We start from the raw sequence: 25252 nt of genomic DNA on the forward strand, positions 1-25252 counted from the left end.
GGGTTTGAGCACCTCCCATCAGCCTAACTCTGGCCATTAAAGGTGCAGCACCAATGTCGGCATGATTTCAGACATCGTCAGGTGGTGGTGTGACATTGCCACACACACTGTTGTAATAATGTCATGATGTAACTCAGTGCACTTTTGTGTGCCTGCATTATGACAAAATTGAGTTGTGCATGAGCAGTGGCCAATTTATCACGGCCATTCTGGGCCAGATTTTTAATCTGTTTCATTTCCTGCTTTTTTCTCAGTTCTGAAGAAGGGTTTCGACCTGAAACGTTAACTCTGTTTCTCTCTCCACGGATGTTGCCTGGCCTGCTGAGTTTTTACAGCGTTTTCTGTTGTTATTTTAATCTGATACATATTTTGTTGCCAAGTTCACCTGGATCCTCACCCCCACTATTTCGTTTAAAACCCTCTCTACAGCCCTAGTTATTTGATTTGCCAGGACTCTAGCCCCAGCATGGTTCAAGTGAAGCCCGTCCAAACGGAACAGTTCCCTCTTATCCCAGTACTGGTGCCAGTGCCCCACAAATCGAAACCCATTTCTCCCACACCAGTCTTTGAGCCACTCATTCATTTCTCTGATCTTATTTACCCTATGCAAATTCGCTCGTGGCTCAGGTAGTAATCCAGAGATTATTACCTTTTGTGGTTCTGCTTTTTAATTTAGCCCCTAGCTGCTCATACTCTCTCAGCAGAACCTCTTTCTTTGTCCTACCTATGTCATTGGTACCTACGTAGACCATGACAACTGGATCTTCCTCCTCCCACTCCAAGTTTCTCTCCAGCCCAGAGGAGATGTCCTTAACCCTGGCACCGGGCAGGCAACACAGCCTTCGGGACTCACGCTCTCGGCTGCAGAGAACAGTATCCCCCTCACTATACTGTCCCCAATCACGACAACATTTCTTTTTGCTCCCTCTGTAGTACTCGGTAAAATAATGGGACTAAAAGACAACAAGTCCCCTGGACTAGATGGCCTGCATCCCAGGGTCTTAAAAGAAATGGCTGCAGCGATAGTGGATGTATTGGTTGCAATATACCAAAATTCCCTGGACTCTGGAGAGGTCCCAGCAGATTGGAAAATCGCTAATGTAACATCCCTATTTAAGAAAGGATGGAGACAGAAAGCAGGAAACTATACACCAGTTAGCTTAACATCTGTCGTTGGGAAAATGCTGGAGTCCTTCATTAAGGAAGCAGTAGCAGGGCATTTAGAAAAACATACTGCAGTCAAACAGAGTCAGCATGGTTTTTAGGAAAGGGAAATCATGTTTAATAAATTTGCTGGACTTCTTTGAGGATGTAACAAGCAGGGTGGACAAGGGTGAGCCAGTGGATGTGGTGTATTTGGATTTCCAGAAGGCATTCGATAAGGTGCCACATAAAAGGTTACTGCATAAGATAAGAGCTCACGGAGTTGGGGGTAATATATTAGCATGGATAGAGAATTGGCTAACTAACAGAAAGCAGAGAGTTGGGATAAATGGGTCATTTTCTGGTTGGCAAACGGTAACTAGTGGGGTGCCACAAGGATCGATGCTGGGGTCCCAACTATTTACAATCTACATTAATGACTTGGATGAAGGGATCGAGTGTAACCAAGTTTGCGGATGATACAAAGATGGGTGGGAAAGCAAGTTATGTAGAGGACTCAAAGGGGGAAAAATTCAGTTGGTAGCGCCACCCATTAGCGCCTTAAGAGGGCGCTAAGTGGGGTGCAAACCAACTAGCGCCCAGGTGCGGCACTGCCCACGCCACCCGCAAAATTCAGCGGGAGGTTAGTGGTGGCGCTAACTGGTAGTGCCCTGCGGCACTGGCGATGACGTCATTGGTGTGCACAGCGCCCCGCTCACGCCCCGGCCATGATCTTCGGGAGCGCCCCCTGATTTACCACCGGACACTATGTCCGACAGGGTCAGGGGGGTGCACCTGCGGCCGGGGAGGTGCAATTTAAAGGCGAGGTGCGGGGTGGCCATTTTTGTTGCTGGCCACCTGCCTGCGCTCCTGTCCCCGGCCTCCTGAAACGCCTCCCCCCCCCCCCCCCGCGGAGTGCCGGCTGCGCTCCAAGAGCCCGGCACTTCTCTTGGGTACCGGGCTCTTTTGCCTGCACTCCCGATCCCTGGGGGCCCAGCTGGGCCCCAGGCCGCGCTGCACAAGGACCCTCCCCTTTAAGAAGGGGAGGAAGGCCTACAATACCGCAGCGTGACGTGCCACAGCGTGTGGCGCTGCAGCACGTAGTGCCACGATATTCACTTGCAGTGCCCCAAGAGGGATGCGGGGTGCTTCCAGTAGCGCCCTGCTTCCCTCTTGGGGCACAACCACTCAATTTCCGGTGCAGGGGCGCTAATTTTTCCAGGGCGCTACTTTTAACGCCCTGGCAAAGTTAGCGCCTCAATTGGAGCGCTACTCAATTTTTAGCCCAAAGAATCTGCAAAGGGATATAGACAGGCTAGGTGAGTGGGCAAACATTTGTCAGATGGAGTATAATGTGGGAAAGTGCGAGGTTATCCATTTTGGCAGGAAAAATAAAAAAGCAAACTATTATTTAAATGGAGAGCAATTACAAAATGCTACAGTTCAGAGGGACCTGGGGGTCCTTGTGGATGAAACACAAAAAAGTGAGCATGCAGGTACAGCAAGTAATCAAAAAGGCAAATGGAATGTTGGCCTTTATTTCAAGGGGTTTGGAGTATAAAAGCAGGGAAGCCCTGCTACAAATGTACAAGGTATTGGTGAGACCACACCTTGAGTACTGCGTACAGTTTTGGTCTCCTTATTTAAGGAAGGATATACTTGCATTGGAGGCAGTTCAGAGACGATTCACTAGGTTAATTCCAGAGATGAGTTTGACTTATGAAGAAAGGTTGAGCAGACTGGGCCTATACTCATTGGAATTTAGAAGAATGAGAGGTGATCTTATCGAAACATATAAGATACTGAGGGGGCTCGACAGGGTAGATGCAGGGAGGATGTTTCCCCTCATGGGGAAATCTAGAACTCGGGGGCACAGTCTCTGAATAAAGGGCCGCCTTTTTAGAACTGAGATGAGGAGGAATTTCTTCTGAGGGTCGTAAATCTTTGGAATTCTCTGCCCCAGAGAGCTGTGGAGGCTGGGTCATTAAATATATTTAAAGTGGAGATAGACAGATTTTTGCAAGATAAGGGAGTGAAGGGTTATGGGGAGCGGGCTGGGAAGTGGCTTTGAGCCCTAGATCAGCCATGATCTTCTTGAATGGCAGAGCAGGCTCGAGGGGCCAAGTGGCCTATTCCTGCTCCTATTTCTTAAGTTCTTATATGACTGTACTGTAGTTTATATGTTACTCAAGTGAAAAAAGGGCTTGTGTGCTGACGCTTCTGCTCCCTCCTCAAACATGACTTGTTTTATTGGTGAATAATTTATTGTGGTTGGTAACATTGAGTATAAGATTCATGCCGAATAGTTTTATACTGGACCATATTATATTACACGGTAGATGCACATAGGTTGGTTTGCAGTAATGTGATACCATCTTACTGATTTGGCCTTTGGGAATGCTATCAAATAATTATGTTTTAACAATTCAAATGCAATTTTATTAAGTTTTCTTTCTTTTTCTCCACAGTGGATCTTCTCTCTCTGCCAAGTGCTTGTGAGGCCTTTGACCAGCACAATCTAAAGCAAAATGATCAACTAATGGATATTTTGGAGATAATTAACTGCCTGACTTCAATCTACGATCGACTGGAACAGGAACACAGTAACCTCGTCAATGTGCCTCTCTGTGTGGACATGTGTCTTAACTGGCTCCTCAATGTCTATGACACGTATGTGTTGCATTGAACAGTGTAACTAACTCAAACAGCACCACTACAGGAAGAAAGGGATTGTGGGGGGGGGATGAGACCCTGGTTTTTATTTCTGGAAAACAGCCAGGTCAAAGGACAGGCTATCAGGGCCACTCTGTCTGTTGGCTTTTAAAAATGCTGTGGCAGTTTCTGTCACCTTACCATGAACAAGATCAAGCTTGACAATAAATGTAGACCCACAAACATTATTGAGAAAAACTCAGCTCCCGAATATTTCGAGTTCCGTTATTTAAAACTGCATAGAATACCTAGAAGCTGCTGTCAAAAAAATAAAGAGACACTGACTTCAGGAGCAAAGTATTTGGCAAACTTTTTATTTGTGGACATAGACGCATTAAAACATCTTCCATATGGCATCATCTAATTTTTCTCCCCCGCCCCCTTAAACAAAAAAAAAAGTTTGCCGGATAGTTTTCATGACGAGTGGCCCTTTAAGACTTAAAAAGGGATGCTGAGTAATAGCAATGCTGAGCTTTACTGTGCCATTTCTCAATGTCGTAAGGCAGGAACGGATGCATGTTTGGGACCCGCTCCGCTCGGTATCCAATCTTGAGTACCATTAAGCAAGAGCGGAGGCTGGAGACTTTCCCAGCAGGGCATGGAATCTTGGAGGAGGGAGTCTTACCTGGGCAGTCCCCCCCTCCAACAACAACTAGCGACCAAACGATGACAGCCAGGCTGTTCGATTGTCCTCTTGGCTTCAAAGTGCCAAGCCAGACAGATGAAGAAAGGAGGAACAAATTATTAGAGAAAATGGGAGCAACTTATTCTTAAAAAGTAACCCCATGGGAAAATAAAATGACCTTGATTTTTCATCACTCTAACTCCAGCAGGTACATTGGGACATTCCCAATCCATAGCTTAAGGTAGAACTTTTGTCAATTGATTTCTTCTTATCATTTTAATATAAACACTGCTCAACCCAGTGAGCCACTGAACAATGTATATTCACAGTGTTACAGGAAGGTCATGGGCACTGAATACAGCACAACTTAAGGCACTTTGAATCACATCACACAATGACCATTTGTAGTTTAAAGAGCCACAGCTCATCCCATAATTAGTAACACTGTTAGTGAGTGAAATAAGTTTATTTGCGGTCATGATTTAATCTGCGATTGCAACTCTCCACATTATCAAAAAGCATCTTTGCGCTTTCTGTTTTTAAAGACCTGGAGGTTAGACACCCAAATAAATTTCTAGAACAATAACCTGACGCAGCAGAGGACAGTGTATAATCTTTGGCATCAGCGATGCTTTCTACTGCTAGCAGCTGAAAAGCACAGTGTTAAGTGTAACATTTGGCAGCAGCCATGCTCCTTTAAATGAAAAGCAAAATACTGAAGGAGAGAACAGTGGGATGTTGGTTTTCAATCTCTGTGTAAATTAAGAATTTGTTGTGTGGTTGTATCCATTCCAGGAGTTGATTGTCTACCCTGAAAGTGCTTATAATGGAGACACTGCATTCTGAGGGAGTGAGAAAACAGTAAATGTTGACAGTATATTATATGCTTGGCTGAGATACTGGCAATACCCACACAGTTATAAATTCAGATTTATCTCCAGTGTGCAGATGGTTTCATTGCATACTCCTTCATTGCAAATTCTCATTGTAGGCCACAGTAACCGTATTGAGATGCTTTGCCTGAGAGCTGAACTCCCAGAAAATAAGGTGGCCTGGAGAATTTGAAGAATTTCTGGTATCCAGTCTGAATTAATCAACTCCAAACCATTTGTTGAAACTAAATTAAAATTGAACTGAAAAATATCTTATGAACAGGAGATGAGATAATTACAGTAATATTTTTTTCCTTTCAGTTCCCCCCCTTTAGTTGCCCACTCTCTGATCGTGCTGCATTTTGTTCCACCGACATTGCTAACTCACCTCAGTGACAATTCAAGTGTGAGCCCAGACAGTACTGGCAATCTATTCAATTGTGGGGGCTGTATCACCGAAGCCCAGTCCTGTCTTCATGCTACACCTACACGTGTATGCTTTCCAGCATATGCACAGCTTTCAAAAGTGGGAATTGCCAGATTTTTTTTCTTTCCACTCCCAAGTTTAGCAATACTAAAGCCATTTATTCCTCTTCCACTGCCCTAATGCAGCACAGACCAGAAATTGAACCTGGTGCTTTCTGGGTCTGTGAAGCTCAAAATCCACGGCATGCAATGCACGTAGCGAAGAGCCCAGTATGTTTTCATTGCATGCCCCTTTAGAAATCACGGCTGTGATTTTTGATTAATACTTGATCTATTGCAAAATTAAAACCAGGATTATAAATTTTATTTAGTACTTGTGTTGAATGATGGTGGTAATTAACCCATTGGCGGCAATTTTAACCTAACCCGTCCATTGGGAAACTTACAGGATCTGGTGCAATGCTGGTTTTACACCCCAACCGATTTTACTTGCCATTAAAGTCAATGGAGAATAATATTCGCCAGGGTGGAAAACCAACGATCCAACCCGCCCAGTGGATTCGGTTAAAATTACCCCTTCTGTATCTCACCATTGTGCACACTGGAAATAAAAGAGCCACTGTCTTCATGAAAAAAATTTGCATAACTTTTTTTTCTTGTTTAAACATATGATATAACGATGTAAATGGCATAACAACATATATTGGGTCACTTGAGTGTGCTGCCATTGTGATGAAGATATGAAACCCAGTTGCTCTGGCTGTTCTCTCACTGCAGAAACAAAAGATTTTCAAGGACTGTTTCATGGTCTTTTAAATCTTGCACAAGTTGCAGTTTATAAAGCTGAACGACTAGCATTTGTCATTGGTGTCTGACTAATGTGCTGTATCCCAGGGCTGCCATTTCATTTAATACAGACAGCAGAAAATAGTTGCCAATGCTTAGCACTTGCTCTACAAAAAGACGTGGGTATATAATAAATACTTTATACAGAGTACCGAACGTGTTTGATCAGGGCAACCTTCAGTTGTGACATCATGAGACACCTGAGTGTGGCCTGTTGGATGACATTGAGTTACTTGTAAACATGAGCTCCTTTTCACATGTTCTTAGAGAAATGTACACATTTTCAGACTATTGTCTAGTGACTAGATTTGTGTGAAACACTCTTGTGTTATCCAATCCCAAAGGGTTTTTGTCATGTCCCCATCATTGTACTGTTGCTTGCACAATTTAGTCTGCTTCATCCTCAGTCCTTAAGGTTCTGGGATTTCAGGGGATTATTATTTGCTTTGCCCCAGGTTGCATGGTTCTAGAATTTCAAACTATCTTATGCCACAGCAAAGTCATTTCTGTAACACAACAAAAAAGCAAAGTTTTATTTGTAAATCTCAGTTGATTCTATTGGAAACACGTCACTGATAAATAAGCCTAATGGTGATTTTTCCCCCTCTATCTAGTGGTCGAACAGGCAAGATTCGTGTCCTGTCTTTTAAAAGTGGCATCATGTCGCTGTGCAAAGCACACCTGGAGGACAAATATCGCTGTAAGTTTGTATGGGAATTCTTAAAGGCCCCATTTCTGCTGTCATATCTGTTTTTGTTAAATTCACTGAAGTAAAAATAGACTTTTTTGATCTACCACGATAAAATCAGCTTTACAAGAGGGAAAAGTGATTCTGACAGGGCTCTCTGTTCGTCATTATATGTTAGCATAGACTCTCTTCAACCTTGGTGGTTCTCTACTTCATGGATCTTAGCTTTAGAGTCATAGAGTTTTACAGCACAGAAAGAGGCCCTTCGGCCCATCGTGTCTGCGCCGCCCATCCATCCCTGTCCAGTCTAATCCCATTTTCCAGCATTTGGTCCATAGCCTTGTATGCAATGGCATTTCAAGTGCTCATCCAAATGCTTCTTGAATGTTGTGAGGGTTCCTGCCTCTACCACCCTTTTAGGCATTGAGTTCCACATTCCAACCACCCTCTGGGTGAAAAAGTTCCTCCTCAAATCCCCTCTAAATCTCCTGCCCCTTACCCTGAATCTATGCCCCCTTGTTATTGACCCCCCTACTAAGGGGAAAAGTTCCTCTTTGTCTACCCTATCTATGCCCCTCATCATTTTGTACACCTCAATCAGGTCCCCCCTCAGCCTTCTTTGCTCCAAGGAAAACAACCCCAGCCTGTTTAGTCTTTCTTCATAGCTGAGGCGCTCCATCCCAGGTAACATCCTGGTGAATCTTCTCTGCACCTCTCCAAAGCAATCACATCCTTCCTATAGTGAGGTGACCAGAACTGCACACAGTACTCCAGCTGTGGCCTCACCAGCGTTTTGTACAGCTCCATCATAACCTCCCTGCTCTTATATTCTATGCCTCGGCTAATGAAGGCAAGTATCCCATATGCCTTTTTAACCACCTTATCTACCTGTTCCGCTGCCTTCAGGGATCTATGTACATGTACACCAAGGTCCCTCTGACCCTCTGTACTTCCTAGGGTCCTACCACTCATTGTGTATTCCCTTGCCTTATTTGTCCGTCCAAAATGCATCACCTCGCACTTTTCAGGGTTAAATTCCATTTGCCACTTTTCCGCCCATCTGACCAACCCGTTTATATCGTCCTGTAGCCTGAGGCTTTCCTCCTCGCAATTTACCACCCCACCAATTTTCGTGTCATCTGCGAACTTACTGATCATACCTTTTACATTCTCATCCAAATCATTTATGTAGATCACAAACAACAAGGGACCCAGCACCGATCCCTGAGGTACCCCACTGGACACAGGCTTCCAGTCACAGAAGCAACCTTCGACCATCACCCTCTGCCTCCTGCCACTCAGCCAGTTTAGGATCCAACGCGCCAAGGCACCCTGGATCCCATGGGCTCTTACCTTCTTGACCAGTCTCCTATGCGGGACTTTGTCAAAAGCTTTACTGAAGTCCATGTAAACCACATCCACAGCATTTCCCTCATCCACCCCCCTAGTCACCCCCTCGAAAAATTCAATCAGATTTGTCAGACATGATTTACCCTTGACAAAGCCATGCTGACTATCCCCGATTAATCCTTGCCTCTCCCAAGTGGAGACTAATTTTGTCCCTCAGAATTTTTTCCAATAATTTCCCTACCACAGATGTTAGGCTCACTGGCCTGTAATTCCCTGGTTTATCCCTGCTACCCTTCTTGTATAATGGTACTACATTAGCTGTTCTCCAGTCCTCTGGTACATCCCCTGTGGCCAGAGAGGTTCTGAAAATTTGTGTCAGAGCCCCTGCAATCTCCTCCTTTGCCTCCCACAGCAGCCTGGGATACATCTCGTCCGGGCCTGGGGATTTATCCACTTTTTGGCCTGCTAAAACCGCTAGCACCTCCTCCCTCTCGATGCTAATATGTTCAAGTATGTCACAGTCCCCTTGCCCGATTTCTATGTCCGCATCGTCTTTCTCCATAGTGAACACAGATGCAAAAAATTCATTTAAAACCCCGCCTACATCATCTGGCTCTACACACAGATTGCCACTTTGGCCCCTAATGGGCCCTACCCTTTCCCTGGTTATCCTCTTGCCCTTAATATACTTATAAAACATCTTAGGATTTTCCTTTATTTTGCTCGCTTGTGTTATTTCATGGCCCCTCCTCGCCCTCCTAATTTCTTTTTTAAGTATGCCCCTGCACTTTTTATACTCCTCTAGGGCTTCTTCCGTCTTTAGTCTTTTGTAACTGCCAAAAGCCCCCCTTTTATTTCTAATGCATTTTTGTATATCCCTTGTCATCCAAGGTTCCCTTTGCTTGTTGGTGTATGTATATACAAATGTATGTATTTTCCCTTTTCATTTAACCCTATTCCCTTGATGATTTTTCTATATTCTTGTATTTTTGCACAAATGATAAGCAAGGAAACAATGAAGTTGTTATAATATTTTAGTAAATCATAAAGAAGCGCAGCAGTTAATACAAGTTTGAGGTTAGCATGCCTTGTTAACTCACAAACGCCACTTCCACAATAGGCCCCATTACATTGAAAATAGCTCACTTGAAGATGCCTAGTTACATCCCTAAGAAGAATGCACAAATCCTGTTTGTTCTGCCTCGCACACCATGTAATGCCCTGGTATTAAAATCATGGCAAACTGTTAATGTGTCGTCAATGTAACACCAGCACACATAACAGTTTTTCATGTATCTCCGTTATCAGTGTACAGCAAGATATTCTTGCAAAGTACAAGAATTACTGTAGATACAGGAGCACTGTAACAGTTATGAAATCTTAAAAGGGGCATTGTCATCATAAAGCAAATGTATGACAAACCTTTTCTTGTTTGTATTCAATCACATGACCTGTTGGCATGAATGCACTACCGTGGTGTTACTTTCACATAGTATATTCATGGAGTAAGTGGCGTGCGGGTTTTCTGGCTTTTCTACCTCCTCAAACAAAAGAAAACATTTCTTTGAAAGTGGGACTCCTTTAGTGGTTATAAACTAAATAGAAAATGGATTATTTTCCACAAATTGCTTGCTTGCATTTTAATTTTTCACGTAAATTGTAGATATATGCTTTATATTTGCTAAATGTCTGATTAGGATCTTGCTGTAAGGACATGGAGGGGTAGAAATTGGACTTTGTTGTGTCCATTTTATGGAGTTTAATTAAAGACAGAGGTGCATTAATGACAGGAGGAACCCATAGCACTGGAAGTCAAGATTTTCTACACAGCCACACTGTAAGACTGGTTTATCATGAGCTCTTCCTGCTATTGCCATTTTGATGGAGTGATCTCTCAGCCAGATGTGACTCTGTTTTGACTGTTCTGGCACTGAATCGTACTATTGATAGATTTCACCAATTTCAGAATACACAGCTCACCACAGCTCTGGCACAAGCCTCTGCTGCTACCAAGTCTGGCGTGAGGAAGATGAATTTCTGCTTTAGAATTGAGACATTGTAATATAAATAGCATCTCGTCAAGTCCCAAACATTTTTATCAGTGAACAGAGTATTGAGCTTGAGACTGAGATGACATACACAGTGGAACCTTACCAGGTTTTGTAACTGTTCATAATAGGGTAAGAGAGGAGTAGGAAAGCTGGCAAAATGTAATGGATTCTTTCAGAGTAAACCTTTTTAAACACAGGGCTTGATTGCAGTTTGAATGAGCCTGATGTAGATTTATTAGTTCACTTTAATTGAATGTATAATGAACCTACTACAGATGTGCATGTATGCACTGAAACTGTATGCACTATCAACAGTCATGTAGTATATAGTGAAAGTACAAGCATGTGTAGTATACAGTCAAACCATACAACAACAACTTGCATTTATATAGCGTCTTTAATGTAGTAAAACGTCCCAAGGTGCTTCATAGGAGCGTTACCAAACAAAATTTGACACCGAACCACGTAAGGAGATATTAGGACCAAAAGCTTGGTCAAAGTAGTAGATTTTAAGGCACGTCTTGAAGGAGGTGAGAGAGGCAAAGAGATGGAGAGCTTTAGAGAGGGAATTCTAGAGCTTAGGGCCTAGGCAGCTGAAGGCACAGCCACCAATAGTTGAGCAATAAAAATCGGGGATGCTCAAGAGGCCAGAATTGGAAGAGCACAGAGATCTCAGAGGGCTGTGGGACGGAGAAGGTTACAGAGATAGGGAGGGGAGAGGCCATGGAGAGATTTGAAAACAAGGATGAGAATTGTAAAATCGAGGCGTTGCTGGACCAGGGGCCAATGTAGGTCAGCGAACACGGGTAATGGTGAACGAGACTTGGTGCGAGTTAACTACAAACAAAAACAAAAAGACTTGCATTTATGTAGCGCCTTTCACGACCACTGGACGTCTCAAAGCGCTTTACAGGCAATGAAGTACTTTTGAAGTGGAGTCACTGTTGTAATAGATCCTTCATCGTGGCTGGGTCAAAATCCTGGAACTCCCTACCTAACAGCATTGTGGGAGTACCTTCACCACACGGACTGCAGCGGTTCAAGAAGGTGGCTCACCACCACCTTCTCAAGGGCAATTAGGGACGGGCAATAAATGCTGGCCTTGCCAGCGACGCCCACATCCCATAAACAAATTTAAAAAAAGATGTGTAATATATAGTGAAACTACAACAGGTGTGTAGTATATAGTGAAATTGTACTACAAACAGATGTGTGATATATAGTGAAACTGTACTGCAGAGAGATGTGTAGTATACTATACACATGTACCTTAATGTCAGCATAGGTCAGTGGTAGCACTCCTGCCTCTGAGTCAGAAGGTTCATGTCCTACTGCAAGTCCCCACTTCAGTGCAGTACTGACAGATTGCTACATTTTTGGAGCTGCCATCCGCCAGATGATACATTAAACCAAGGCGTGTCTGCCTGTTTATGTGGATGTAAAAGATCCCATGGTAAGTTTGGAGAGGAGTGGGGGAGTTCTGGTATCCTGGCCAACGTTTATCCTTCAACCGACACCGCCAATACAGGTTAATTAGTCATTTATCTCATTGCTGTTTGTGGGGCCTTTGCTGTGAGGACGTTGGCCTCCAGGTTTGCCTCAAAAAGTAATTCGTTGGCTATAAAACACTTTGGGATGTCCTGAGGTCATGAATGCAAGTTATTTTTTCTGTTTGGTTCTTTAAATTGCCAGCACTGTAATATGAGTGATTGGTAGCGTTCCTGCGGTTGCAATCCGCTGGAATTCGTAAAATTTGTTTACACCAAGAACCTATTACATGGTTTACACATGGAGTTGGATGAGTGGGTCTAGGATTGAATCCAAGTGATGCTGAGCTATACAGTTTACACAGGGCTGTTTCATTTGAATCAGCAGTTCATTTCAATTCAGTATGAGTTAATTAAGTATTTGTTGTGTTGATGCTCTGTTCCTGCAGTATGGTGTCCTAGAGCGCGCCTTCACTAAAATAGTTTATCTTTCCCTAATATAAATGTCTTTTCTTTGCAGATCTGTTCAAGCAAGTGGCAAGTCCCACTGGATTCTGTGATCAGCGCAGGCTCGGGCTTCTATTGCATGACGCAATTCAGATTCCACGCCAGCTGGGAGAGGTTGCATCTTTTGGAGGCAGCAACATTGAACCCAGTGTTCGAAGCTGCTTCCAGTTTGTAAGTATATGGTGCTTTTGTCGGGATTCTTTTTCCAGTAGTGAACTGGCTAATTGAGATTTAATGCATAAATTTCATAGAATTACACAGAATTTACAGCACAGAAACAGGCCATTCAGCCAAACTGGTCTGTGCCGGTGTTCTATGCTTCACACGAGCCTCCTCCCAGTCCACCCTCCTTCATCTAACCCTATCAGCATTAAATTATAATAGAACCTCATATCTCGTTTAGAATGCAGAGTCCTTTGAAAAGCAGCTCTGAGGAATTAAGGGTTTTGAGAGGTTGCTGTTAAAATCACCCTCTTTATATTTCAAGATAGCTTTATTGGTGGGGTAGGCAAAAAATGTGGCCGTTGCTAATTTCTCTAGCTCACCTCATCTGTCTCAAGCCTTCCAACTTGTGCAGCCAACCAAAATCAAAGAGGCTTTTAATAATGTATCTGCCCCCTGGCTCCTGTAAGTACTTAACAAACGCTTTCACATTGAAACAAAAACAGAAAGCGCCTGGAGGCCCCACAGATCAGCCAGCATCTGTAGAGAGAACAGACAGGTGAGCGTTTTGGGTGCAGACCGTTCTTCAAAACTGAAACTTAAGAGGTGGAAAGGAATAGGAATCAGATAAAGGGGAGGAGGGAAAACATACATACATTGAGACGATAGACAAATCCAGACAGAAATCATGGGGGTGAAATTCCCCTCATTTGCACCTCCGGCGTGAGGCGCTAACGAGGCGCAAGTGGCTCTTTGCCTCCCCCCCCCCCCGAGGCAATAACCGCGCCTCCCACAAAATTCCGTGGGAGGTTAGTGGTGGTGCTACCGGGTATTGCACCGATCTTCTGCACCCAGAGAGCATGACGTCATCTCTGGGCGCAGCGCCCCAGTAGCTCCTCAGGAGAAAAATTCCCCTTTACGCCCCACAGCAGCGCCAGGCGATGATACTGACTGCTGCAGGGGTTGCGAACAGTGAGGCTGGCCGCTCACTGGGCGCAACTTAAAGGCGAAGTGGGCGGCCGACCAAAAAAATGCCGATGAAAAAAAATATATATATTTTCGGCCACTGGTCGCGACGTCCGGGCTGCGATCGCTCAGCCCGGCATGCTGCATGAGTGCCGGGCTGATCGCGTGGCACTCCCGCTCCCCGGTGGCCCAGAAATCTACAGTGAAACCTTTAATGCAGGGAAGAGCCCCTGCAATGTGGCAGCACCATGCGTGGCCACACGTGGCGCTGCTGCACACATCGCCCCGGATCGGGACATTCCCCGCCTCTTGCTCTCCAAGAGGCGAGCAGAGCGCTTGATTTAGCTCCACTTCCCTCTTGGAGCAAAAAGAGGGAATTTAACAAATGTTTGAAAAGGTTAGCGCCTGGCGTTAACTTTCCATACATTTTTCACTTCGCTCCCCAAACGGCCCTCCAGGGGAATTTCTCCCCTCATGAGTGGGATCATGTAGCAAACTGACTGTCAAGTAATGGATAGGAGCATTAAGACATTAAAGAAACAAAAGGTGTGTAAATTGCTAAGAAAAAAAGTGGTAGGCCTGGGGAAATAAGAGAGATTGGAAAGCTGCGATTGGGAAGTGCGGGGGGTTCAGGTATGAAAAAAGGTTTGATCATAAGGATAAAGCTGAAGTTACTGAAGTCAGTGTCCAGACCCCAGAGGGTTGTATGTTGCACAGGACAGTGTTGTTCAATACATTAGCCACTAGCCACATGTGGCTCATTGGGAATCCAAATGTGAAGAATTGCTTTTCTGATTAGTAAATAAAAAATGAGTAATACACACTGTCACTGGATATGTGATCTCAATACTCATATTCGCACAACATATACATGTGTGCTTTATCCTTAGTGCATTTGTTGGCATATGGTAAGACGAAAAGCAGAGGGCGAGTGTTTTTTGATCATTGTGAGTGCTTTACTTCTTGGTTACTGATGTAAATGTTTGTTCAGGTACATTTACTTGTATTGTGTGCAAGGCGTTATCTACTAAAATTGTGGATGTAGCTGAAGTTGTGTCGCCATAGCCACACTTGTGGATAGTTAGTGATTTCTGTTGGACAACACTGGCTTAGAGAAAAAAGGAGGTACTGTTATTGAAGGTTGTCTTGAACTTTGTCGGAACAGCAAAACCGAAGTCAATGGGAATCAGGGGGGGGAGGAAAACTCTCCACTGGCTGGAGTCACACCTAGAACAAAGGAAGATGGTTGTGGTGGTTGAAGGTCAATCATCACAGCCCCAGGACATCGCTGCAGGAGTTCCTCAAGGCAGTGTCCTAGGCCCAACCATCTTCAGCTGCTTCGTCAATGACCTTCCCTCCAACATAAGGTCAGAAATGGGGATGTTCGCTGATGACTGCACAGTATTCAGCGCCATTCACAATTCCTCAGATAATGAAGCAGTCCATGCCCGCATGCAACAAGACCTGGACGACATTCAGGCTTGGGCTGATAAGTGGCAGGTAACATTCGCACCACAGAAGTGCCAGGCAATGACTATCTCCAACAAGCGAGAGCCTAACCACGTCCCCATGACATTCAACGGCATTACCATCGCTGAATCCCCCACCATCAACATCCTGGGGGTCACCATTGACCAGAAACTTAACTGGACCAGCCACATAAATACTGTGGCAACAGGAGCAGGTCAGAGGCTGGGTATTCTGCGGTGAGTGTCTCACCTCCTGACTCCCCAAAGCCTTTCCACCATCTACAAGGCACAAATAAGGAGTGTGATGGAATACTCTCCACTTGCCTGGATGAGTGCCGCTCCAACAACACTCAAGAAGCTTGACACTGTCCAGAACAAAGCAGCCCACTTGATTGGCACCCCATCCACCACCTTAAACATTCACTCCCGCCGCCACCGGCGTACCGTGGCTGCATTGTGTACCATCTACAAGATGCACTGCAGCAACTCGCCAAGGCTTCTTTGGCAGCACCTCCCAAACCCACGACCTCTTCCACCTAGAAAGACATGGGCAGCAGGCACATGGGAACACTACCACCTCCAAGTTCCCCTCCAAGTCACACACCATCCTTCATCGTCGCTGGGTCAAAATCCTGGAACTCCCTACTAACAGCACTGTGGGAATACCTTCACCACACGGACTGCAGCAGTTCAAGAAGGGGGCTCACCACCACCCTCTCAAGGGCAATTAGGGATGGGCAATAAATGCTGGCCTTGCCAGCGACGCCCACATCCCATAAACGAAAAAAAAACAGTATATGAGGCCAATGACAAAAAGGTTTCCCCAGGCCTCTTTAACTATTTATACACCTTTACTTTTATTTCTTATGTTACTTGACTGAGATGATCATCGATATCATTCCATTCATTCTTTTCTGAGTTGGTCTCTCTTTTTTGATATTACAATATATATTTCCTTCTACCCTTTTTCTGATTCTATTAATATGTTACAGTTCTGCACAAGCATTCTCTGTTCTTGTTTCTGATTTTCAGCATACACAGTATTTTGCTTTTTGTTTTCTCAATGACCTTCCTTCTCTTGCTCTGTATTTTCCCAGTCGCTCTCTCTCTCTCTTCCGCCCCCCCCCCCCCCCCCCCAGTCGCTCTCTCTCTCTCTCTCTCTCTTCCAACAACAACATGCCCTCGAAAAAGCCTCGGCACCGCCGGGCACCCCCAGCTAGTAGTGAATAAAACGGTAGGATGTCTATCTTCAATGACTAAGTAAATTAAAGAGCACTTTTCTTCATAAGAAATTTTAGACAAAGCTTTTGTTGGTTGGGGTGAGAGAACAGTCAGGTGTTATTTACCTCTCAGTGGTGTTATGTGCAGGTGATGGGATGATGCAATGTGATTTATATCATTAGCGTGGACGTTTACCCTGAATGCACTTCGGGCGACTGGCCAGTGGCAAAAGTCAAGCCCAATCCTGTCCACACACATGCACTTCACTCAGGGAGCATGGAATGGAAATCAGGAGCAGGAACCCTGCTTTCTTTCTTTTTGCCTGCCATTATTAGCAGCTTAATTGCTGTCTTAGCCAAGATTAGAAAACTCAACACACACCCAGAATAAAAATGGAGACTTTCTTCACCCATGTGATTCAGTGCCACACTCTGCAGTTTATCCAGTAACCCACTGGGACTGCTATTGGTGGGCTTTTTGTCTCTTGATCCAGCATGTGATTTCCGATTCAGAGGCTATTATTTTATGCTTCCAATATTAGTTGTCAGAGTATAAAAATATTTTTCACTGTGTGCTTGAGTGAACCTATATAGAATGAGGTGCTCCTATACACGTGTTCCTTATTACCACATAAGGATGCATAACCTTGGCTATAGTATGGATAATAACTAATGCTTTAGAATGTTTATATAGTCACTGCAATTCACTTGTCTGCTTGTCAGGGCCTGATGTATATGTTTTTGCTTATGGTACTAGTGCCTACATTGTATGAAGTGTCTGCACATTTTTGATGTCTCTTAACAGTTCCTCAGAGTTCCCTTAATTCCCTGCCTGTTCTGTGAAGCATTTTGTATAAGTCCCTAACTTGTGTAGGGGGAAAGAAATTCTGAAAGTTGTATTGAGGAAGAGATGTGGCAGATTTGTGACAAAATGTCTTTATTGAAGTTGAACTAAAACAGTTTTCCCCCCAAAAACACAAGTTTCTGTAATTTACCAACAAAAAATCTGTTACAGTTGCAGATTTCACAACTTGCATTAGCTCAGCAAATAGAAAACATTGTAACATTTTTTGTAAAAGAAGCAAAAATCAGGATTGATTTTTGTTACAGTAGCAGAACCACTGGCAGTAATTTCCTAATGTTATATGGCTCTTTTAGTCTGGTTCCTAATATTGGGAGAGAAAAGGAAACTATTTAATCAAAATATACTTCAAAGCGAATCTTATTCCTTGAGCAAACTTTCAGAGTGTATATTTATTGGAAACTCTGGAAAAGTTAATAAGAGTCCAGTAACTGGTGCCAGACATGCATTCTTATACGATGGAATGAGTTTGATTCTAGTCTTGCGTTCTAAATACTGCACTGCTATAACTCCTGGACTACACAGAAACGGATTTAGACTGGACAGGAGATCAGCTGGTTTGTGTTCTAGTAATACATCTTCCATTAGTTCTTTTTAAAAAACTAGTTTATATATCCAATTTAAGTCTAGCAAATACACCTTTCATGAACAGAATTTAGATGAGCGTAGTGTGCTATGATATACTTTTCCCAGCTCTAAGTGGTCTTGAAGGACAACTTTTTCTTTATCTTGCTGTCTCATTTATCTCTAGACTGTGCACAAGTAATGAAGTCTAATGCTAATGTATTTGACAGAGAGCGTAAATATTGACACCAATCACTTCTATGTTCTTTAGTCAGCACCTTTGTAAACATTAGACCAATTGGTACTGTTGGGTCTCCATATGCACCCATTGTCAAGTGGGACGCTTCAGGAGCAATAAATAACATAGGTGACTATTGCCTGCCACAGTAACAGATGTTCTTGTTCGTTTATCTAGCAGTGAGACCTTCACATGGCAAAGCAGATGTCTGCAATCAGAAGGGTCCATTCTCAACAAAAGGACTCAGACTACCATTTACCCTTGACATATTCTGATCCAAATGACCCAACAATGCCTTCCACCATAAATGTCAGCAAAAGAATGATTAACATTCACAAAGGTTTTTTTGAGCTGCATATTCTTTAGGAGCTTGCAACTTCTTCAGTTAATAAAGTGTACAACTGAGTAGGAAGCATTTCCAAGGTTTTAAAACTGTAGGGGGGAAAAATTGGGTCACGCCCCCTTTGGGGTGCTAACTTCGCCAGGGCGCGACTTTTAGCTACTTAAAAAAAGTTAGCACCCCCACGCCCAAAATTGAATGGAAGCGCCCCAAGCAGGAGGTGGGGCACTACTGGAAGCGCTCCCCCTCCCTCTTGAGGCGCTCCCATTGAAAATCGCAGCGCCACACGCGTCGGCACATAGCGCTGCAGTACTGCAGGCCTCCGTCCCTTGATTAAAGGGGAGGGGCCTAGCGCAGTGCACACCGGGGTTCTGCTGGACCACCGGGGAGCAGGCTGCCAGCAAAAGAGCCCGGCACTCGAGAGGAGTGCCGGGCTGACCGATCACGGCCGGCACCCTGCAGGAGGAGGCGAAAGGGGGCAGGTGCTGGCAGGCGGCCCCCCAAAAAAGGCTGCCTGGCACCTGCCCTTTAATTTGCGCCGCCCCGGCTGCAAACACAACACCTTGACCCTGTTGGCCATAGCATCCGGCGGTAGGTCAGGGAGTGCGAGCCAAGTTTGTGGTTGGGGCGCGAGCGGTGTGCTGTGCACGGTGTTAACATCATCGGCAGAGGCGCAGCGCCACGGGGCGCTACCGGGAGGCACAAAGCAAGACAATTTTTCCCCCTAGGTCCTTGGCCTTCAATACATTACTTCACCTAAGAGCAAGTACTGTATAGCTCCCCTGATAGTTTAGTAGGTAAATGCATCACGTGCCATAGGACTGAGTCATACAGACCTCAAGCATCAGGGTTTAATCCCAGGTCTAATTTCAGCCAGGGCAATGGTTGGGGACAGAAAGATTAGCTTCAGCAGACCTGGGCTGGGGTGGGAAAAACCTGCTGGAAGATGTGTATGTGTGAATATTAAATAAGTCAATGCTTGACAGTGATGCCGTGCATATTTAAATAGCTTGCTGACACTTGCCTTATGGTGTCAGATGTAAAGAATGGTTAATTGGGCAAGGTAGCACCTGTAAAAGTGTACTACAGTCAGAGTCAGCACATAGTAAATTTAGTTTATTAGTCATAGAAAATATATATATTGAGAACCTTTTTCTTATTGTGAAGGTATTGTAAGACAGTTTTCTGATGTACCGTAAAACTATCCTGTTGCAATATCTGAGCCCACGGTTTTGATAGACGGGGATTATACAGATTACAGCACCTGCTCTGAGGTCCAAACTGTGCAGCAAGATATAAGCTTCTTATCACATGCGTTACGAATGTAAAAAAAAAATTACATTTAAATCCTCTTAGATATAAAATGCTTTTACCATGAAATTGTGTTCACTGACCAAGTGCATTCATTAAGTTCCAAATCCCTGTGGCTGTTTACGTGAAAAGCTACAGGTACGAAAACATGAATGCAATTTTTTTTTTAAAAAACATTAAAAAAGTTGGGTCGTTGTCGGGGCAAATAAGTTATTGATATCCTCACACAAATATTGCATCTATACCAGCACCAGTAGCACAATACTGCCGCTGTACAGGTGCTGCTGTAGGTCTGGTTGCAAATCTCTGCTGACCTCTACCATACCGCAGGGTAATCGAGCTTCTTGTCTTCATCGACCACATAGGAACAGGGGTAAGCCCTTCAGCCGCTCGAACCTGTTCTGCACGTAGGTGCATACGGTGGAGCCTCACGTACAAAATTGAAATCAATGCTCCCATTAATGTTACATTTATCTCGAGATACTAACGGACCCTGGTTGTTCTGATTTAGCATTTATTCACCGGTTAGGCAACAGCTCTACAAACAATCCTTTCCTCGCCTTAAAGGCCCACAAAATTCAAACAGGAAAAATAAGAAAATATAGGCGAAAATAGGACATGAGCCGATGGATTACGGCAGCTGGTTTGCCAGGGATCAAGGGTCATGTGTGATCTACAGACTGCAGTTTATCAGCCCTCAGGAGGATCGGGAGGTGGGTGAGAGGATCGGGGCCGGAGCATCCGGGGGCTGGGGGCGGGGAGAGCATGGATCTGAGTGCTCGTGGGGGGAATCGGAGGCCTCTTTGGTGAGGAGGAGGGGGGGATCGGAGCCTCGTGGGGTTCTTCAATCGCGGGGGACGGTGTATGATGCAGGCACACTGGATCCAGGAGGTAAGTGTAAAGGCATCTACCCCTGGATCCAGCAGTCCTCGCCTTACATTAGCTGGCAGGTTCTCTGAGGCCTGAGAAACCCGACCAGCCACAGTTAAATTTGAAATGCTGGTTAAATCTGAGGCACGCCAGCCTCATTATAATTTTGAAATGGACGACCTGCCTCCTGGGAACAGGTTGGCTGTCCGCCCCCTGTTCCGCCTCCGTTAAAACCAGAAGTGGGCAGGTTGGGGTCGGGATTCAGTTTTTTAACGCTGTAACCTCCTACCTGACCTCAGCCCACCCATTTTCTGGGGTAAAATTCTCCCCCGTGGAGTCGGGGGACAAGTAGCAGAATGGATAGCAAGCTGGCTACAAAACAGAAAACAGAGAGTAGGGGTTAAGGTTAGTTACTCAGATTATCAAATGGTGGGAAGTGGCGTTCCACAAGGATTGATGCTGGAACCACTGTTGTTCACTATTTACATAAACGATTTGGATTCGGGAATTGGAAATACAATTTTACAATTTGTGGATGACACCAAATTTGGGGGGTGTAGTTAATACAGAGGCAGACTGCAACAAAATACAGGAAGACATTAATAAACTTGCAGAATGGGCGGTAATTGGCAAATTAACTTAAATACAGATAACTTGTACTTCTTGCAATTTAGTATACTGTATTCGCTGCTCACGATGCGGTCTCCTCTACATTGGGGAGACCAAATGCAGATTGGGTGACTACTTTGTGGAACACCTCCATTCAGTCCGTAAGGGGGACCCCGAGCTTCCGGTCGCCTGTCACTTTAATTCTCCGCTCCACTCCCACTCAGACCTCACCGTCCTCGGCCTCTCGCACTGTTCCAATGAAGCTCAACGTAAGCTCGAGGAACAGCACCTCATCTTTCGATTAGGCATTTTACAGCCTTCTGGACTCAACATTGAGTTCAACAATTTTAGACTATAACCTCTGCCCCTATTTTTCAGGCGGGGCAGCTGTTGATGATTCTGCCACCCCCATTTGCCACATTTAACCACTCCTGCTTTCCACCCTATCACAGACCGTCCCTTTTGTTCTTTCCTCCCCTTTCCCTGCCTCTGCACCTGCTTAACATCTGTTACATCTCTTAACTTTTTCCAGTTCTGATGAAGGGTCACAGACCTGAAATGTCAATTCTGTTTCTCTCTCCACAGATGCTGCCTGACCTGCTGAGTGTTTCCAGCATTTTCTGTTGTTATTTCAATACTGATAAGTGTGTAGTACATTTTGGTAGGAAGAATAAGGAGATCACATAGTCCTTGGAAAATAAATGTCTAAATAGGGTAGAGGAACATGGGGATCTAGGAGTACAGATACACAAATCACTAAAACTAGCGACGCAGGTTAATAAGGCCATTAAAATAAAAAAGCTCTGGAGTTCATTTCTAGAGGGATTGAATTGAAAAGCAGAGAAGTTATGTTAAACTTGTATCGAACCTTGGTTAGACCACACTTGGAGTACTGTGAACCGTTCTGGTCTCCATATTATAAAAGGGACATAGAGACACTGGAGAGGGTGCAAAAAAGATTTACTAGAACTGAGAGGAATGACCTATCAGGAAAGATTGAACAGGCTGGGAATCTTTTCTCTAAAAAAGAGAAGACTGAGGGGTAACTTGATAGAGGTTTTTAAGATTATGAAAGGGTTTGATAGGGTAGATGTAGGGAAGATGTTTCCACTTGTGGGGGAGACTAGAACTAGGGGCCATAAATGTACGAGAATCACTAATAAATCCAATCGGGAATTCGGGAGAAATTTCTTTAACCAGAGAGTGGTTAGAATGTAAGGAGTAGTTGAGGCGAATATAACATAGATGTATTTAACGGGAAGCTCGGAAGAAAGGAATAGAAGGTTATGTTGATGGGGTTAGATGAAGTAGGGTGGGAGGAGGCTCAGGTGGAGCATAAACCTGTTGGGCCGAATGGCCTGTTTGTGCTGTACATACTTTGTAATACTTTGTAGGAATATTGGATAGTGATCAAAACTGGGAAGAAAATAAAATTAGAAAAAGCTGAAAATAACAGAACGCCCATCAGAATTTGAAAAGACAAAAAAAGACAGTTTCATGAGTCAATTGTAGACCCTTCATTAGCCTGTTTTCCTTTTTTCAAATGCTTGCTGTACCTTTCCAGTATTTCTGTTCTATTTCACATTTCCAGCATTTGCATTCTTTCCTTTTCATCCAGGAAGGGGAATCAAACTGATTTACTTCTGCTCACTAATGCAGGGGTACTGTGATCGAGTGTAGAAGTCCAACTGCTAGTTCAGTTGAGATCAGATAATTCAGCACAGACCAGGAACAGGCTGGGACTTCTGGTCTGTATAGCTTACTATCACACCGGGGGTCATTTTGACTTTGTGGGATAGTGTAAAACCAGTGAGAGCGAATCGGCAGCCTGTTTTAAAACTTTCCCGATTTTTATTTCCATTGACTTCAAACTGGCTGCCGATTTGCTGTCACCTGTTTTACACCATTGCACAATGTCAAAATTACCCCAACCATGTGGTTCATTTACCCGCTGGGATGCTTTCAGTAAAACTCAACGTGTAGATTCAACATTTTAGATTTGGAATTTGAAAAGTTTTCTGTTAAGTTCAAGGATGCAGTCTGAAGTCTGATCTCCCAGTTTTATGTATACCACATCTCTGAGGTCTCCAGCGAAACACACAATGTGGTTCACGTACTGTTACTGCTTGAGTTAATTAAACTTTACAATGTTGCAGATAAGTAATTTTAGTATATTTTTGGAATAAAAAAGCAATAAGCAAGGTCACTTTTAGACCCTCCAACCTCCAATTGTAAACCCTTTACTAAAGGTGACTGTTTTACTTTAACACTTAAAAGGTACATTTTCTCACTTGGGACTGGTGCAGATACGTTTAATTTTGTGTAGCAGGGTGGTTGGGGCAAGCATTGTGCTATGGGAAATCAATATAACTTCTCCATTTATTCCGAGTTCTCAGCAGCCATCAGGGTCATATTCATGAGCTAACTGCTCTTGTTATAGAGTTACCTTCAGCTCTGTCCTATACACTATAATATACAAAGAAAGAAAAACAAGCTGTTCACTACTTTAGAGCATTCTGATAATGAAACCTTTTAGTTGCCACTGAGCCATTGCTGCTTTGAAGCTTTATCTGTTTATGAATTAAGAATATGCAAACATGAGTTAGAACTATGTGCCAGCACTGGCTTAACATTCCAAATAAATCAAATGCACAGTATTTACTGCTTTGAATTTCTTCTCCCTTCCACACCTAAGGCCAATAACAAGCCAGAGATTGAGGCAGCTTTGTTCCTGGATTGGATGAGGCTGGAGCCACAGTCTATGGTCTGGATGCCAGTACTTCACAGAGTGGCAGCAGCTGAGACTGCCAAACACCAGGCCAAGTGCAATATCTGCAAGGAATGTCCTATCATCGGATTCAGGTACACATATATCTTTCCATGTTTCTTCCCTAGTTGTCTGATATTGTTGCCTAACTGAGATAATTTCAAAAATGTTAGACCTATTGAATATTTTAGAACAGCCTAAGTGAAAGGTTGAGGTCGTTTTTATTTAGACGCTGTGGAGATTTTGATTCTTTAAATGGCAGAAAGGGAAATGTTTTATCTGTGTAAGATTAAGGGGTAGCTTTATTTATTCTGTTTATTTCAAAACAATCATAGAAATAATCATTGACAAAACCGTAGCCCTGAATTTCTTGTCTGGTTATATGGACTTAGCAGCAAATGGGCAGAGGATGTTTCACTACCTCCCTGCACTCTCAGCACTTTCTGCCATAAGTGACATTGGGCATCTAATACATCTGCCAAAATATAGGCGGATGTATTATAATGAGAGGCAAATAACAGAAATACTCTTGCTTGGCATCCAGTGTTGTTACGGGCTCTGAATTAGGGAATCCGGCATATTTGAAAATGGGCAAGTTTTTCAATTTTCACTCCTGACCCTAGGAAATGGGCTGGGGTCAGGGCATAAACAAAGTTCTAGCAGAAGTCCTGCCATCGTTGCAGATTTACAGGAATTTTGAGGCTCATGTATTGTAACTTTAATTACACCGTTCTAACCGTTATGTACCTATCCACATGACCTCTGTTCACAGTTCCAGCAGCCCAAATGATGCTTCACAAACAATCTTGTACTGTCATTGAAACCAGCCCTTAAACAGCTATGTGATCCTCAGTAAACAACCTAACTTCATCGAGCAAGCTTGAGCTATCTCTAGTACTTAGGATCTGGGAGCACCAGACTTAACTATCATACAAATCTCCATTCAATCTCCCAGATGGTATATAAACTCTTTCTTATAAACTCAGCCAAAACCTTGTACTGAAAGCACAAAAATCCATGGATTGATAAACCTGGATTACAGCGGCCTAGCCTTTGACTTGGACTTGCAATTCGACTTGCTATTCCACTGTTAAAGTACCCAAAATAAACTCTCAGAAAATGACATTTACCTGGAGGGCAGTACCAGACAACGCACCTTCAGGTGGC

General features: G+C 43.9%; 1 protein-coding gene across 11 annotated transcripts in view; it reads left to right on the top strand.

Annotated features, from left to right (window-relative positions):
* The window catches only part of dmd (dystrophin), a 2562635-nt gene that overhangs the window by 2435820 nt on the left and 101563 nt on the right, over window positions 1-25252 (top strand). For all 11 annotated transcript variants that reach the window (XM_086007360.1, XM_086007362.1, XM_086007361.1 and 8 more), the window contains 4 exons: window positions 3612-3813; window positions 7239-7324; window positions 12721-12878; window positions 24014-24180. In XM_086007360.1, coding sequence (XP_085863486.1) covers window positions 3612-3813; window positions 7239-7324; window positions 12721-12878; window positions 24014-24180 — 613 coding nt within the window. The remainder of the gene's footprint in view (window positions 1-3611; window positions 3814-7238; window positions 7325-12720; window positions 12879-24013; window positions 24181-25252) is intronic.

This window comes from Somniosus microcephalus, chromosome 14 (assembly GCF_052327205.1).
Source record: "Somniosus microcephalus isolate GS21.2 chromosome 14, FLI_Smic_1.0, whole genome shotgun sequence".
In the NCBI taxonomy this organism is placed as follows: Eukaryota; Metazoa; Chordata; class Chondrichthyes; order Squaliformes; family Somniosidae; genus Somniosus; species Somniosus microcephalus.